Raw genomic sequence first — 15944 nt, 5'->3', positions numbered from 1 at the left:
AGAGTTCCCCCATGGACGACAAGACTCATAAGCCACAAATACAATACTACCAGAAGCAGAAAGAGAGAGATCAACACACAGTGTGTGTGTGATTGGGTTGGGGGGGGGGGAGAGAAAAAAAAGTAACATAAAACAATTAAACTCAACTAAGAATTTATCTCAAAAGCACACAAAGTAGAGAGAAATATTTTACATTAATTGCTTGATAATATGAAGTCATAATTTCTACATTAGGAATCAGAATTAGCAATGTAGAACAGACTAAAAAAAAAAATTAAAAGATCCATAATTTTGCAGCCGATCTTCGGCATATAACGAAATTGAGCTTCCTCTATACAAGTTGGCATTGCTTCTTTGTTCCTTCTCCTTGATCTTCACAGAAAACCCACCAAAAAGATGCCCTTCTCAGCAACTAGCATCAGCTATTTACATCAATCTTTCAGCACTGCTACTCCAATTCTTCATCTTTCTTATATATTCACAATCAGGAAAATCAGGGCAATAGACTGAACCCAAAATAGACCAACAAAAAAGGTAAAGAATTTTCACAACCCCTTCATCAATTTTTACTTCAGCAGTTCAGACACCCAGCCAACATCGGGCGCCGGAGAAGGTGTATCAACTTGCTCAAGTGAGTTTTCCTTACTCAGCTTCTCAAACAGCTTGGCACGTAAATCCCTCCCTGACTCTACCCTCTCCATTGGGGGCTCTTCTTCCACAGTACAACCCCTCTCCCAGATATCTAGATAAGTCTTCCCACCCCGAGTTGATGGGGCTTGAGTCGGGGTCGTAGGCAAACTATAGAACCCCGGACGAAGGGTCGAACCCCTCGGCGAACCAAACCCACAACCCATCTGCACACCCCAAGTGGAAGGAGCCGACTTGATCTTGTTAAGTTGCAGATGACGCAGAGACGCAACCACCTCGTTGATACCGTTGGACCCGATAGATCGAGTTAGAGGACAGCTTGGCGACAAGGGTGGTGACTCGGATGGAGGTGACAGGGGAGGCGATATCAGGGTTGAAGTTGGTGATGATAACAGAGGATTCTTAGTCAAGTAAGAATCAAAAGAATGACGGAGAGGGGATACATCGAACGAATCAGACGAAACAGGGATTCTAAGGTTCTGCTGCGGCAACACTCGAAGCTGCTCAGGAGTGTGAGCAAAGAAGCAAACACGACGACGACAATTAGTCCCATCCTTGCAAGGCTGGGTACGATAACGAGCCGGGTGAAGCCAACACTCAAACACCCCATGTGCAAACTCACAGGAATCACCCCTCTTGCAGTTCCCTTTACGAAAATCAGGACAAGCAGTGCCAGAGTAATGGAACTTACATGGGTCTCTACGACGTGCTTTTTCACCGGGATGAGCGTACGGACACTCAGTCCAGTCATGAGAACGGCCTCGTGCACACCGTCGCACTTTGAACTCATAGATGCGAAATTCATCCGTAGAGAATGGTCCCACCGGCATATCGGCCTCACGGCCCGGTGAATCAGAATCGACATCAATATCGTTTGACGGTAGGTAGCGTTGCAGAGCCGCTAACGCTTCACCATACGGGTAAGAAGAGTAGTCTCCTTCAGAGGCGGCGCCGCCAACACCAGCACCGCCACCACAACCATTTGAAGAGATACCACTTACAGGGAGAGAGAAGTTCATACCTGTGGAAGAATCATCAAATAGAGTCCATGGAGGAACATGAACAGTGGGATTGTGATGGTTACCTTCTCCGATCATCATCATAGTTTCTTTCTTGTCTTCGGACAAGAGTACGTTTCATTTGTGTGATGGAACTTCAATATAAACTGCTCAAAGGTGGGGAGGGTTAATCACAGGTCAGAATAGTTTAACCGTAGTTGGGTTAAAATTAAAAAATATCCTAAAATCCCACCTTCTCAACCCCAAATCCCCCACTACGGACTACGGTTAAAATAACAATACAATAAAGAAGAGTAAACTAAATGAAGTAAGGCGGTGGAAAAACACGACGGGTCCACAACTAAAACTATGGACCCGAATAGGGCACCACCGATAGGGTCCACAACTAAAACTATGGACCCGAATAGGGCACCACCGATTCGTATATCCATCAGAAATATTCTAAAATAGTGGTTAGCACGAGGGGTGTACGGGATTAATTGTGGAACCTTTTGGTCTGTTCAAACGAACCGGGTCACATAATCGCGAAAATATGGGAGTAAATCTCGTAATTTCTCTTACAAGAAATCGCGAGAGAGAGGGGGTTATTTATGTAATTTTAGTGGGGGACATGTGTAATGTAGGGAAGGGCAATAAAATTGAGATGCTAGAATTGAGGGACACGTTTCGCTTAATTTGGTAAAAAATAAAAGGCTAAAACAGTAAATATGATTCCCTCCATCCTTTATTTATGGTTTTTGTTTTTAAAAACAGGAGAACACTTGGCGGTTCAAAACCCGTCCATCAAAGACGGTGCACGTCACACTACTGCTTCTGCTTTCATCAGATCTTCAGTCTTGGCGGTTCATATTTCCCTCATACCCCCTTAGCGTATTTTAGAAATGTGGCGTTTACAAGACTAGGCTGCGCTGGGTAAAAATTCGTTACCATCGTTCCAAAGGGCAAAAGTGCAAAACCGAAAGGAAAGAGATTTGTATTTATGAGGGGAGGAGGTGGGGTAACGAGGAATTTACGGAAACGGGCTTAAAAGGTTTTAAATGTACAGTCGTGTTGCAGATATGAATTTACATAAATGCCCTCAATCCCATATATTTATTAACACCGTTTTTTTTTTTTGGTGGAAATATATATTAACACCGTTGGGTATGCGGCATAGGGTATTTGACACATTGGGTCGTTTTCGGTACGGTAGGAACTACCGCAATAAATGGTCTCCCCGTCTCCCAATCTCTAAGACCGCATCAAAATCTGGAAGCTACAATCATAGTAATTTTCGTCTCTTTTACTTTCTTCAAATTGTTGCCATCACGGCCTCGCGTGCAAACTATGTAACTTTATGACTTTTCTACCAACAAAAAAATAAAAATTTATGACCTTATCCGATATAATCTCATATTATTATTATTATTTTGGAAAAAAGAAGGCTGCCTTGGTTGCACCCTGATCCGTCACAGGACTAACACCCAATAGGGTACTGACATGTGGAACCCTATGTGAACGAGGACGAGGCATTTTCGAGGTAGCGATCAAATTTTGAGAGGGATGACCACCGAGGACGAGGTGAGAGACGATCGACCTGGGGGCGGGTAGCGACCCGATCTTGAGAGGGCCGACCATTGAGGACGAAATAAGGGATGACCGAGCTCAAGGCAAACAACGACCCTATGAGGGCCGACCTCGCCCCGATGTCGAATCCAGATGGGGCGATGAAGTCACGCCCCGAAAATGACGCAGAATGGCCTTAACGGCCCTAAATTGGCGCACTAATCTAGCCTGACGAGACGTGATGGGCTGGGAAACTTATCCCTAACCTTAAAAAGACTCCTAATCACCTAAATTCACGCCAGGGAGATTCCCTTTCCTATTAAGTCACGTCATCACCTGCAGGACTCTCTCAATCATCTATAAATAACTGGATAACCTCCTATGATCATCTGATTTCAATCATTATCATTTGTTGCTAGAGAGTACTGACTTAGGCATCGGAGTGACCAAGCCGGCTCAGCCCGGTCCTCTATTGTTGTTTTCTTCCTTGCAGGATTGGCACGTCCCCTCTCAGTTCTTGATGTAACACACCCCCTATACCCAGACACATTGGTGTCGAAATTACTATCGCACGCCTCATATTGGATGCTTGGGTGTGTGTTCCCATTGGTCCTCATGCTGGCACAAGGCCAAGCGACCAAGTAACGTTTTCGCTCCCTATTTTTTTATATTCTATGAAGAGGGTTCCCTCAAGTCAGGTAGCGTTGTTTTCTCCAAAAATATTTCCTTATTTGAAAAAACTTATGACAAAATCCCTAGAGATTTTGGCTTCTGATTGTGTAATCATGAGGTTAGATCTATAGCTTGCTTTGGAGTTGTGGATCCAGAATATTGTGGTGGAATCAGATTGTGCAGACTTAATTAAGTGCATCAGGCACCTTTCAAACACCCCCAGGAAATTTTGTCGTTCATCCATTACATTTGCAGCTTAATTACAAACTTTAAATTTTTTTATTTTATTTTATTTTTTTTTTGCATGTTTTGAGAATGCACATTATTTAGGGATTTTCATCCTCTCAAGTGTGGTGCAATGCTCAATGCATCTTTAAAGTGCATCAGTGCCAATGCACTTGGGAAGATTAAAATTCACGTCTCAAGTGCGGTGCACCATCCGATGCATTTGAAAGGTGCACTCTGCACTTTTAGAGTTATTGAAATTCGTATGAGAATTTGATGTTAAGATTTAGCAACCAGCTCAGTGGAAAATTTTCCAAATTTTGAGAGAGTACATTTCCAGATATCATCAGAATCAGTCAACTGGAAATTAAAAATTCTATTAACAATATCAGGAGGAAAACAAGAGAGAATTTACATTCCAGTTAAGATTTGATGGTAGATCCTTAACCATTAGAAAATTATTTGAGTGATTAGGGGATGGTAAGTAGTTACCTGTAGGAAGAGGCATCCATGGGTCAAACTAACACTGAGTGTTATTACCCGACCCTATTTTCCGCCAAACAATCTTACAAAGAGTTGGTAGAAGGGAGGAAATGCTATTCTAGGTCCAAGATCCCTTTTTTTCCTCATAATTTTAGGGTAAAAATTTGAGGAATGTGGATAGTATTTGGCTTTTAGAGTGTGAGCCCAAATGGAGTTTGGTTTAGCTAAGAGTCTCCAGCTTAGTTTGAGGATAAAGGCCTCATTATGTGCGGAGACATTGCGGAGGCCATCCATTAGAGCTGGGTGAGCCAACTTTATACCAACCAATTAAATAAAGGTTTTTATTAGCATAGTCACCATTCCAAAATCTCAAACAAATAGAGTCAAGAGAGCTTAAAATTTTTTTTTGAAAATTAAACTTTAACCTAGTTTTTTTTTTTTTTTTTGATCGGGCTTGGATCAATTAAAAATATTAATAAAATATTAAATATCGATACGGATTGGTAAAAAAGTTCAAAAAAAGGTTTAAAAAATCTAAAATATTGATCAAAAAACCAAAAAATAAAAATAAAAATGCAAAGTAACCGATCCAACCGAGTTATCAATTCATTTCCAGACCAAAATCTTTAAAAGAGCCTGACTGATCCAGAAAACAATCTAAGAATACCTTGACGGATTGATCTAATCTCGTGATCAATCATGACCAATACCGATCTACGAACCATGGTCTAGAATCTAGAGAGACCTTCTCGTGATAATTTCTCATCTTGACTTTAGGTACAGCTTCTAGAACTCATTTTAAGTATGGTCACATGCCTCATAGAGTCTCCTTTAAAAGCATCACCCAGTATCATGTGTTCAACCTGACCCAACATTCCTACAATTAATTTTTATGGGTCACATTACTCTTCCATAATGGAACACTGACTTAAAGCATCCCGGCCCCACAATAATGTGGATCAACGACTTCACTGTAAATTAAGACCGGATATTAAAATAATAATAATAATAAATGGACCAGTAGAAATCAAGAAAAACCGACAAAATTCAAAATTTTTATACATTTTTCTTATTTATAAATGAATTTCAATACTGGACTAGTAATAGATCAATAATGAACCTATAAGATATCGATAATGGATCGAAACCGATCGGACCAATAATTATAGAGATTTTGCACAATAGGGTCGGGTTGAGCCGAGCTTTATAAACCCTAATCCAATCTTGAGTGTCCTTAGCTGAGCTCAGGTCCGATCCGACCCTAACTCAGGACCTGAAAAATCCAATCTTGATCCGCCCTCAGGATTGGGCCAAGCTGACCCTAATTGGCCTTGATCATGGGGAGGGAGAAGGGAGAGATGCTTGGGCTAGATTGGGATGGGAAGAAAATTATCAATTTCACTTAAAATAACATTATAATAAAATGTTTAAATCACTTATTATCTTCATATATAATATATTATATAACAAAATATGAGTGACATATATATATATATATATATATATATATATATATTATATTTTATATTTTATAGTACAACTTAAAACAGGATCGGACCAGACCGAGTTGGGTAGGGCCAGGGTCAACCTGAGACCTCTATTTTAACCCAACCCGATCTTGACTCAGGATTAGGAATTTTTAGCTTTGACCTACATTTAGGGCCAAGATATCTCAGCCCGAACCCTATTCGAGCTCAGGACGGGCCAAGGCGGATAGGGCCAAACTTGCACCTTTATCAGCAATGCAAGTCTGACTATGCCCAGATGGAAGAGATCAATAACCGTATAAGTACAACATGAGGGATTTAGTGATTTTTGTAAAATTCTAGGGGTAATTATGTAAAATCGAAGGAGCAAGTTAAGGGAAAAGTGTGCATTAAAAGGACCGAGGGACACATGGGTGTCCCTCCGGTCCTCACGGTCTTGGCTGTCAAAGCCAAGCGCTGTTTTAGGTTCTGGACAAAGACAAAAGCTTAAACCCAAAACCAACCAAACAAAACAACAAAACAGTTAATGTATGGGTGTTTGGAGAACATCAAACATTTTAAAAACACACGTCGCTCTCATGACCGTACAAGTAAATCTTTTCTTTTTTTTTTTTTTTTTTTAAATCTTTGGATGTCTTTAACCACATACACGTGTTTCCTGGAGGTTTTTCCCCGTACAAAGTTAAATAGCTAGCCCGTCTTCACACATGGATCCGTCTCTGTACGCGTGGCAACAGCACTATCCATCCCTTTCGTACGTTTTGCCTCGAAGTTCGCGTGATTCTGACGGTTCCCTACTTCCTACGTCGTATCCCTCATCCAAATACGGAATGCCAGACCTCAAATAACAAATGTCAATCTGTTGGTTTGAATCGGTTTGGATCTGTTTTGGTTCGATTTTATATTTTTATCGGTCTGAGAAGGAATGAATGAGTTCAAAACATGATCCAATAAACTTGCATTAATCTTGGTTCGATTTGGTTTGGATGTCGTATGGGTTGTTTTTTTAAGAGTAAAGTACACGTACTCCTCTATAACGCACCCAATATTCCTCGTACCCCTTAGCGGTTCAATATTTCACATATCACCTTTCAATATTTCACGTACTACCCCTACTTTACACCCCAAATCCCAAATAAGTTCAATCCGTTAAATACCACTGTTAGATGGCAAAATTTTGACCATTTTCTCTTTTGTTTTATTTTTATAAATGAAAAGATCTAATTGCCCTCATTTATATATTACCTTAGCCTTATTTAAAAAGACTATTTTACCCCTAAATATTTATTCTTAAAAACCCCAAAATGCCCTCATCTTTCCCAAATCATCATTTTCTTTTACATACCCACCACCACCACCACCACCACCACCGCTACCACCATCTTCTTTAAAGAAAATTGCAAACCACATCAGGCAAAAAGGTTCAAATAATAAAGCTCTAGGAAGTCAGAGGGTGAGGTGTGTGTGTGTGTGTCCATCGGTGGAGCAATTTGTTTGGGGATGAATGAAGGAACTAATGAAGAGGAATGTTAGGGTTAGGGTTTTAAGCACAAGATTGCTTAAAGCATTACACCCTGAGTATCTAGTTTGGAATACCCAGACTGCTGCCTCCAACTAGTATATATAGAGAAACTAGGGTTTAGGTCAGATGGGCTAATTACTAGATTGCCCCTCACAGTCTGGGCATAAACACAAGTAGGATTATATTAGAACATATGAAGGGATATTACATAAATACCTTTACAATCTCCTCCTATGTTCTACATATATCCATTACACATGTACATGAACCATTGTTCAATCAGTAATTGAATCAATATAAATTGAATATCAATAATCCAATAAATCAAATAAGAAATAAGTAAACTTCAAGAAATAAAACTAGGGTTTTAGATCAAAACTAAACCCAACAATAAATCCGAAGTTCTACATGCAAGTGGCTAAACCAAAAGAAATAATCAAAAGAAAAAGTCCTTGCAATCCATGTGACTTTACTCATCAAGTAAGTCATCCTCATTGAGATCCAGATTCAACCGTTCTCCTCCATCTTCGCCATTCTCTGTAATTTGTCAAATATGAATTTCATAAGATATTATGAATTCAATCATTTGCACAATAGTATCTAGTTCAACAATAAGAACTTAGTACATTTCATATATGGCTGAAGATAAATCAAAAAACAATAAGTATCATCATCAAGTTTCTTTACAAGAACTCGATCCTATATAGTCTCTATCATAAGGACCATATCATATTTTCATTTGGAATACTGTGTTCGTCATATCAGTCATAGCTTTATGTTGTATCATCAAATTTGGAATGGTACACCATACTATGAAAGACATGTCATCAAATTTGGAATGACATAAAGACTAGCACAATATCATTGAAACATATCAGACATTTTCCATATTCCTTTGTGGAATAACAAAGTAAGGAGACTTCATATGAAAATTTGCTACACCATCAAGTTTGGAATGGTTTCACAAACCCCCATACTTAGTAACCTAACTAAGTTATCTGAAACATGTAAACTGTCCCGAATGCTTACCAAGGCTAGATGAGATTCGAATAATTCAAAATAATACTGGGTTAGGTTAAGACCTGACTAAATGGTCTTTAACCCTATCTCCCCTGTAGTTTTGAATGTTCTGTCTTTGTTCAATCCCTTTGTAAGGGCATCTGTCGTATTATCCTTCGATCTCACATCAATCAAAGTGATAATCCCTTGTTCTGTTCTATAATTCAGCATGACCTGTTTTAGCCTGATGTGTCTCCTCTTACCATTAAAGAGTGAGTTATTCACAATCGTCTTTGTTGCTTGATTATCACAGAATATAGATATAGAGTTTAACTTAAAACTCTTCAATGGAATATCCATGATCAGATCCTTTATCCACTCTGTTTCATCTCCTGCAGAAGCTAGAGCATAAAATTTTGATTCCATAGATGACAGAGCAATACTAGTCTGTCTCTTGGATTTCCATGCTACAGCTGCTCCTCCTAGTGTAAATACATAACCACTGGTGGATCTGCTGTCTCCCAAATCTGAGCACCAAGATGCATCAGAATATCCTTCCAAAGTTGGAGGATGTCCAGTATAACATAAAGCATAATCTTGAGTACCCTTAAGGTATCTCATCAGCCTCGATAGGGCATCCCAATGCTCTTTTCCAGGATTACTAGTGAAACGACTCAGCATGCCTACCGTAAAGGCTATGTCTGGCCTAGTGTAACTCATTACATACATGAGACTACCAATCAGTTTAGAATAATCTAACTGATTCACGGTGTCACCTGTGTTAGGTTTCAACCATTTGTTATAGTCATAGGGTGTCTCAATCGGTTTACAATCACTGTATTCCAACTAGAAAGTAGCATCTCAATGTAATGAGTCTGACCAAGGGTGATCCCTTGCTCACTGAAACTTATTCTCATCCCAAGAATGGTGTCTACCACACCAAGATCTTTCATGTCGAATTCTTTGGACAAGATTTCTTTAATGTCACTCACTACAGAGAGATCAGAATCAAGAATCAACATGTCGTCTACATACAAGCAAATAATCGCGACCTTGTTTGACTCAGACAAAAAATAAAGGCACTTATCCGAGTTGCTGGTTTGAAAACCAAGGCTCTTTACTGTCTTGTCAAACTTCTCATGCCACAATTTAGGTGCTTGTTTAAGACCATAGAGAGATTTGTTTAGTTTACAAACTCTTTTTTCAGAACCTTCCATGACAAACCCTTCAGGTTGGTTCATGTAGATTTCTTCTGTTAGGTCTCCATTAAGGAAAGTCATTTTTACATCCATTTGATGCACAACATAGTGCTCAATAGATGCTATGGCAAGAAGAATCCTTATTGTTACCAAATGGTAGACCGGGGAGTAGGTGTCAAAATAATCTAGCCCTCTCACCTGTTTATAGCCCTTAGCTACTAATCGTGCTTTATACCTGGCTATAAACCCATCCGGATTAAGTTTCTTCTTCAGTACCCACTTACATCCTATTGTCTTGGCCCCTCTAGACAAATCAACAAGGTGCCAGGTCTCATTCTGCATTAAAGAGCTCATTTCCTCATCAATGGCTTCTTTCCATAACAGTGAGTCCCTAGATCTCATCGCTTCCTTATAGGTGGATGGATCAGCCTCTAAATGGTAGGTCACAAAATCCTCACCAAAATTCTTGGGTACTCGATATCTAGTAGATACTCTTCTAGATTCTGATTCAAGGAACATTGTGGGAGTAGTGTCAGAAACAATTGGTTCAGATTCCAAAGGTGATTTTGTAACCACTTCAGTTAAACCAGGCAGTCCAAGCCACCTAAAACTGAGATGAAGGGATATTACATAAATACCCTAACAATCTTAAAGCATTAGGATTTTTATTTCTCTACGATCAAGATCGGCTTTGGATTTTGGATTCACGTTAGGCTTCGTCACAATTCTGGTTTTCTGATCGGCTTTGAAGTTTTACTCGATCGGTTTTTGGTTATTAGATTCATGAAACTGATTCACGGTTACTGTTTTCTTTTTCGTCAATGGCACCGATCAAAGATTCTACTTTATACGGAATCACGCTTCTGTTCAATTCTTATTTGATCGATATTTGGATTTTACTATTCTGTGAAACCCTAACCCTAACAATCTTAAAGCATAACACCCTGAGTATCTAGTTTGGAATACCCAGACTGCTGTCTCCAGCTAGTATATATAGAGAAACTAGGGTTTAGGTCAGATGGGCTAATTACTAAATTGCCCCTCACAGCCTGGGCATAAACACAAGTAGGATTATATTAGAACATATGAAGGGATATTACATAAATACCCTTACAATGAATACTATCAACCAGTCACTGTTGATCTTCAGTCGCGTCATTTAACTTTATTCCCAGATCCAACTCCATGTCGGCGATCGGTGAATCGGCTGGAGGTTCCATAAAGAAATGGTGGGACAGGGGATGGGCTTGGATCCAATCAAAGAAACCCCCATTCGCCAGAGATCTAGAGATGAACGAGGTGGAATCCACCATGTTGGGTTGTCACAGCAAGGGCAGCTGGAGGCATGTGTTTTACAAGGTGAGATCCGAGTTTAGGAAGCTCATGGGTTCTAATAAGGTTGGTTTACCTCAGACCTTTTGGTATGATTCTTACAATTACTCTCAGAATTTCGATGACGGCAAGAAGGCTCAGGATTAATTAACCCAGTGTGAAGCCTCAAGTCTCAAATCTGAGCTTTAATTTCTTTCTTCTACTGCTTAAGAGTACTAATCTTCTTCCTGGGGGCTCTGCACCTCTTTATGTTGAGAAACTAAGATCAAAATTAATATCAATTTCTTCCCTGGGGCTCTGGCCTCTTCTGTGTAACAAATATTGAAGTGATTAGGATCTCGCGGATTGTGTCGGAGACGGTGAGATTGGGAATGGCGGACGTGAAGTGGTTCGTGATGGGAGACGATGATACGGTTTTTATCACAGAGAATCTGGTTAGGGTTTTATCGAAATACGACCATAATCAATTCTATTACATTGGGAGTTTGTCAGAGAGCCATCTGCAAACATCTATTTCTCATATGGCATGGCTTACGGCGGTGGAGGGTTTGCCATTAGTTACCCATTAGCGAAGGCTCAGGAGGGAATGCAAGACAGATGTATTCAAAGATACCCAGGATTGTACGGTTTCGATCATTGGATGCAAGCTTGCATGGCCGACCTCGGTGTTCCCCTGACCAAGGAGCTCGGTTTCATTAGATGGTGGGTGGTGGTGGTGGTGGGTATGTAAAAGAAGATGATGATTTGGGGAAGATGAGGGCATTTTGGGGTTTTTAGGAACAAATATTTTGGGGTAAAATAGTCTTTTCAAATTAGGTTAGGGTAATACATAAATGAGGGTAATTAGGTCTTTTCATTTATAAAAATAAAACAAAGGGTAAAATGGTCATTTTCAATTAGTTTAGGGCAACAAATAAGTGAGGGTAATTAAGTCTTTTCAGATTTAAGAAAATTAGGGTAAAATGGTCAAAATCTTGGCATCTAACGGTGGTATTTAAACGATTGGACCTATCTGGCATTTGGGGTGTAAAGCAAGGGTGGTACGTGGAATATTGAAGGGTAGTACGTGGAATATTGAGTCGCTTAGGGGGTACGAGGAATATTGGGTGCATTATAGGGGGTACGTGTACTTTACCCTTTTTTTAATTGTTTGGCTTCGAGTCGGTTTCAATTTTTCATATAATATTTAAAAGTATGAAAAAAGTTTTTTTTGGATGAATTTCGGACTTGGATTGTCACACCCTACTTTTCATGACCAAGATAGTGTAACTAGGATGCACATACGTACATGCACCCTAAGATCTCTAGGATCACTGAAATAGTAGATAGCCCTCACAATTTCTAACCCAACACATTTAATATCAAGTAGTGAAAATAGAATATATATAAAAGTAAATCAGAGTGCGGAAGCTAATTATGATATTATATACATAACTATGTGTGTCTTATCCATATAAACAACCAAAATTTCTCATGTAGGTGTAATTGTAAATAATTAAAATGATTATATCAATGTAAGAACCAAAAGTAAGTTGGGGTCAAGTCCACCGAATACATCCCAAAACTGTAATTAAAAGGAAAGTATAGAGTTCATGACGGTCCCATCCTCGATCACATCACTGTGTTGTTACGAAAACAACGCCCAGAATGACGATTTGCAGAAGAAAAACGAAAAATATAGAGAGACCACACAACGCACAACACAGGGATTTACGTGGTTCACCTCCAAGATGGAAGCTACGTCCACGGCCGAGCAGTAGAACAGATTTCACTATTTTCTCTGAAAATGTTACAAATCCTCATAACCCTATCTCAAAGAGATAAGAACAATATATAGGAAAACCCTAACCCTAGAAAGTACACAAATGCCCCTAGCCCAAAAAATGCCCAAAAAATCTGAGTCGGACCAAAACATAACACATGGCTCAAAAGTACTCATTTCGAAGATCTCGACGAGCCTAACACAACTCCACGCCTTTGGCGTGTAGCCCTACCATTTTTCAGCATTCCAAGGCCGAAACGGCCCTCCGAAGGTCTCAACCGCACTTTCTAGACCAAATCAGGCTTCACCAACAACAATCTCCCCCTTGAAGACTGATTCCAACACTCCAAAGAAAAACCAGAACCCTAAACACCTATTGCTCGAGCAGTACCACCAATCATCATCCATGAAGATTGATCAAAGTTGAGCAAAGTCCCAACTTTTCCTTGTCAACTCCAGTTGTCAACATATCAGTAGGATTTTTACTACCATCTATCTTGTCAAGCTTCAGCTGCCCATCCTCCAAAACAGACCAAATGAAGTGATACCTTAGCTAAATGTGCTTTATCCTTGAATGAAAGGCTGAGTTCCTTGCGAGATGAATAGCACTCTGGCTGTCACTCCATAATATGCTATTCTCTTGCATCCTACCCAACTCCTCCATAAACCTCTGAAGCCAAATCATCTCTTTACTTGCTTCAGTTATAGCAACATACTCTGCCTCTGTGGTTGAAAGAGCAATCACCTTCTGTAGCTTAGAAATCCAGCTAATTGCAATTCCACCTACAGTGAAAACATATCATGTAGTACTCCTTCCACCATCTCTGTCTCCTGAGTGATCTGAATCAACAAAGCCTTGTACATCAACATTAGCACCACCAAAGCATAAGCAGTAGTTGGATGTACCTCTTAGATACCTAAGTATCCACTGGACTGCTTTCCAATGCTCCTTTCCTGGGTTTTGTAGATATCTACTAACAACTCCCACTGCATGTATAATGTCAGGCCTTGTAATCACCATTGCATATATAAAGCTCCCAACTGCTGATGAATATGGCACTTTTGCCATGAACTCTTTATCCTCCTCTGTAGAGGGGCACAAATCCTTTGAAAGCTTGAAATGAGCCGCCAATGGAGTAGTCACTGGCTTCGCCTTGTCCATGTTGAATCTCTTCAACACCTTCCCCACATACTCTTCTTGGGATAGCCACAACTTCTTCTCTTTTCTGTCTCTCCTTATTTGCATGCCAAGGATCTGCTTTGCTTCACCCAAATCCTTCATGTCAAAGACTTTAGACAGATTTTTCTTGAGATCACTTATTCTTTGCATGTTGTTTTCTACAACCAACATATCATCTACATACAATGCAAGAATAATAAAATCTCCATTTTCAAACTTTTGAAAATAAACACAATGGTCAAATTGACATCTTGCAAATTTCCTGTCCTGCATAAACTTGTCAAATTTCAAGTACCATTGCCTTGGAGCTTGCTTGAGGCCATACAAGCTCCTGTTTAGTTTATACACCAGCTTCTCCTTGCCCTTCACTTCAAATCCTTCAGGTTGATGCATGTAAATTTCTTCATCCAAATCTCCATGGAGAAATGTAGTTTTAACATCTAATTGTTCTAGATGTAAATCTTCTACAGCTACAATGCTCAACACAATGCGGATTGAAGTCATCTTAACAACAGGGGAGAAAATTTCTTGAAAATCAATACCTTTCTTTTGTGCAAACCCCCTTACTACAAGCCTTGCTTTATACCTCTTTGTTCCTCCAGCTTCACTTTTCACTCTGTATACCCATTTATTGTGCAATGCCTTCTTTCTAGCTGGCAACTTTACCAGATTTCAAGTCTTGTTCTTCTTTAATGAGTCCAGCTCTTCTTTCATAGCTTGCTCCCACTTAACCTTGGACTTATCCTGCATTGCTTCATGAAAACATTCTAGCTCACCAGAATCAGTATACAAAATTAAGTTCAAAGAAGGAGAATATCTTCTGGGAGGTCTGATTGTCCTTACTGATCTTCTCAGAACAGGAGTTTCTAGTTCCTGCTCTTGCAGACCATCATGATCATGATCATCATCATTGTTTTTGCTCCCAAACTCACCATCTGAATCTCCAATCTCACCACCTGAGATTTCAGATTCATCATTCAAACTTTCTGGAATTTCTTGTGCACTAGGTGTAATCTCACGTACGATCTCATCAAGTTCAAAGAACTCTATTTCTTCTTTTCCCTTCTGTTGTTGCCTATCCTTGTACATGCAATTCTCATTAAATATAACATTTCTACTCCTGATGATTTTGTTCTGTTTATAATCCCATAAACGATAACCAAAAGCATCTCCACCATATCCAATAAAAGCACACTTAACAGATTTAGAATCTAATTTCTGCCTATTTTCTTTATCAACAAGGGCATAAGCAATGCAACTAAAAGTTTTCGGAAAAGAATAATTCACATGTTTTTCAGTCCAGGTGTCCTCTGGAATACCTCCATCCAATGCACTAGATGGGCTTCTATTGATCAAGAACACTGCATGCTGTGTCAACAGCTGTTGCCCAGAACTGTAGTGGCAATCCGAAATGGATCCTCATACTCCTAGCACGTTCCAGAATGGTTCTATTCATTCTTTCTACAACTCCATTTTCTTCTGGTGTCCTTGGTACTGTTTCCAATCTCCTGATTCCATTGAGGGCATAGTATTCTTTGAAACCTCCATCACTATACTCCCCACCATTGTCAGTTTTAAGACACTTAACTTTGTTTCCTGTTTCAAATTCTACAAGGGTTTTCCATTTCTTGAAAACATAAAAACATCAGATTTATTTTTGATAGCAAACACCCATGTTTTTCTGGTTGCATCATCTATAAACGAAACAAAGTAAGATTTACCACCAAAAGATTTTACCTGAGCTGCTCCCCAAACATCTGAATGAATTAGTTCTAACTTCTCCAATTTCTTTTCTCTTCCTCCTTTTTGGAAACTAACTCTCTTTTGTTTCCCATACATACAGTTCTCATAGAACTCAAAGTCAATATTCT

General features: G+C 39.5%; 1 protein-coding gene across 1 annotated transcript; it reads right to left on the bottom strand.

The window, feature by feature from the left end:
* Positions 1–236: 236 nt before the first annotated feature.
* On the bottom strand, positions 237–2480 carry LOC122669238 (zinc finger CCCH domain-containing protein 20-like). Its single transcript, XM_043865951.1, has 2 exons — positions 2476–2480; positions 237–1756 (listed from the first exon to the last, which is right to left on the bottom strand). Exon 2 carries the CDS (start codon positions 1749–1751, stop codon positions 567–569), a length of 1185 nt encoding a protein of 394 aa, XP_043721886.1. The 5' UTR covers positions 1752–1756; positions 2476–2480; the 3' UTR covers positions 237–566.
* Between the last annotated feature and the right edge of the window lie 13464 nt (positions 2481–15944).

This window comes from Telopea speciosissima, chromosome 7, assembly GCF_018873765.1.
Source record: "Telopea speciosissima isolate NSW1024214 ecotype Mountain lineage chromosome 7, Tspe_v1, whole genome shotgun sequence".
NCBI lineage: Eukaryota > Viridiplantae > Streptophyta > Magnoliopsida > Proteales > Proteaceae > Telopea > Telopea speciosissima.
Note: the sequence above shows the minus strand (reverse complement) of the source record. Positions and strands in the feature narration are given on the sequence as shown.

Coding starts and splice junctions, on each gene's coding strand:
- LOC122669238 (XM_043865951.1), bottom strand. CDS start 1,751: ATGATGATGATCGGAGAAGGTAACCATCACAATCCCACTGTTCATGTT.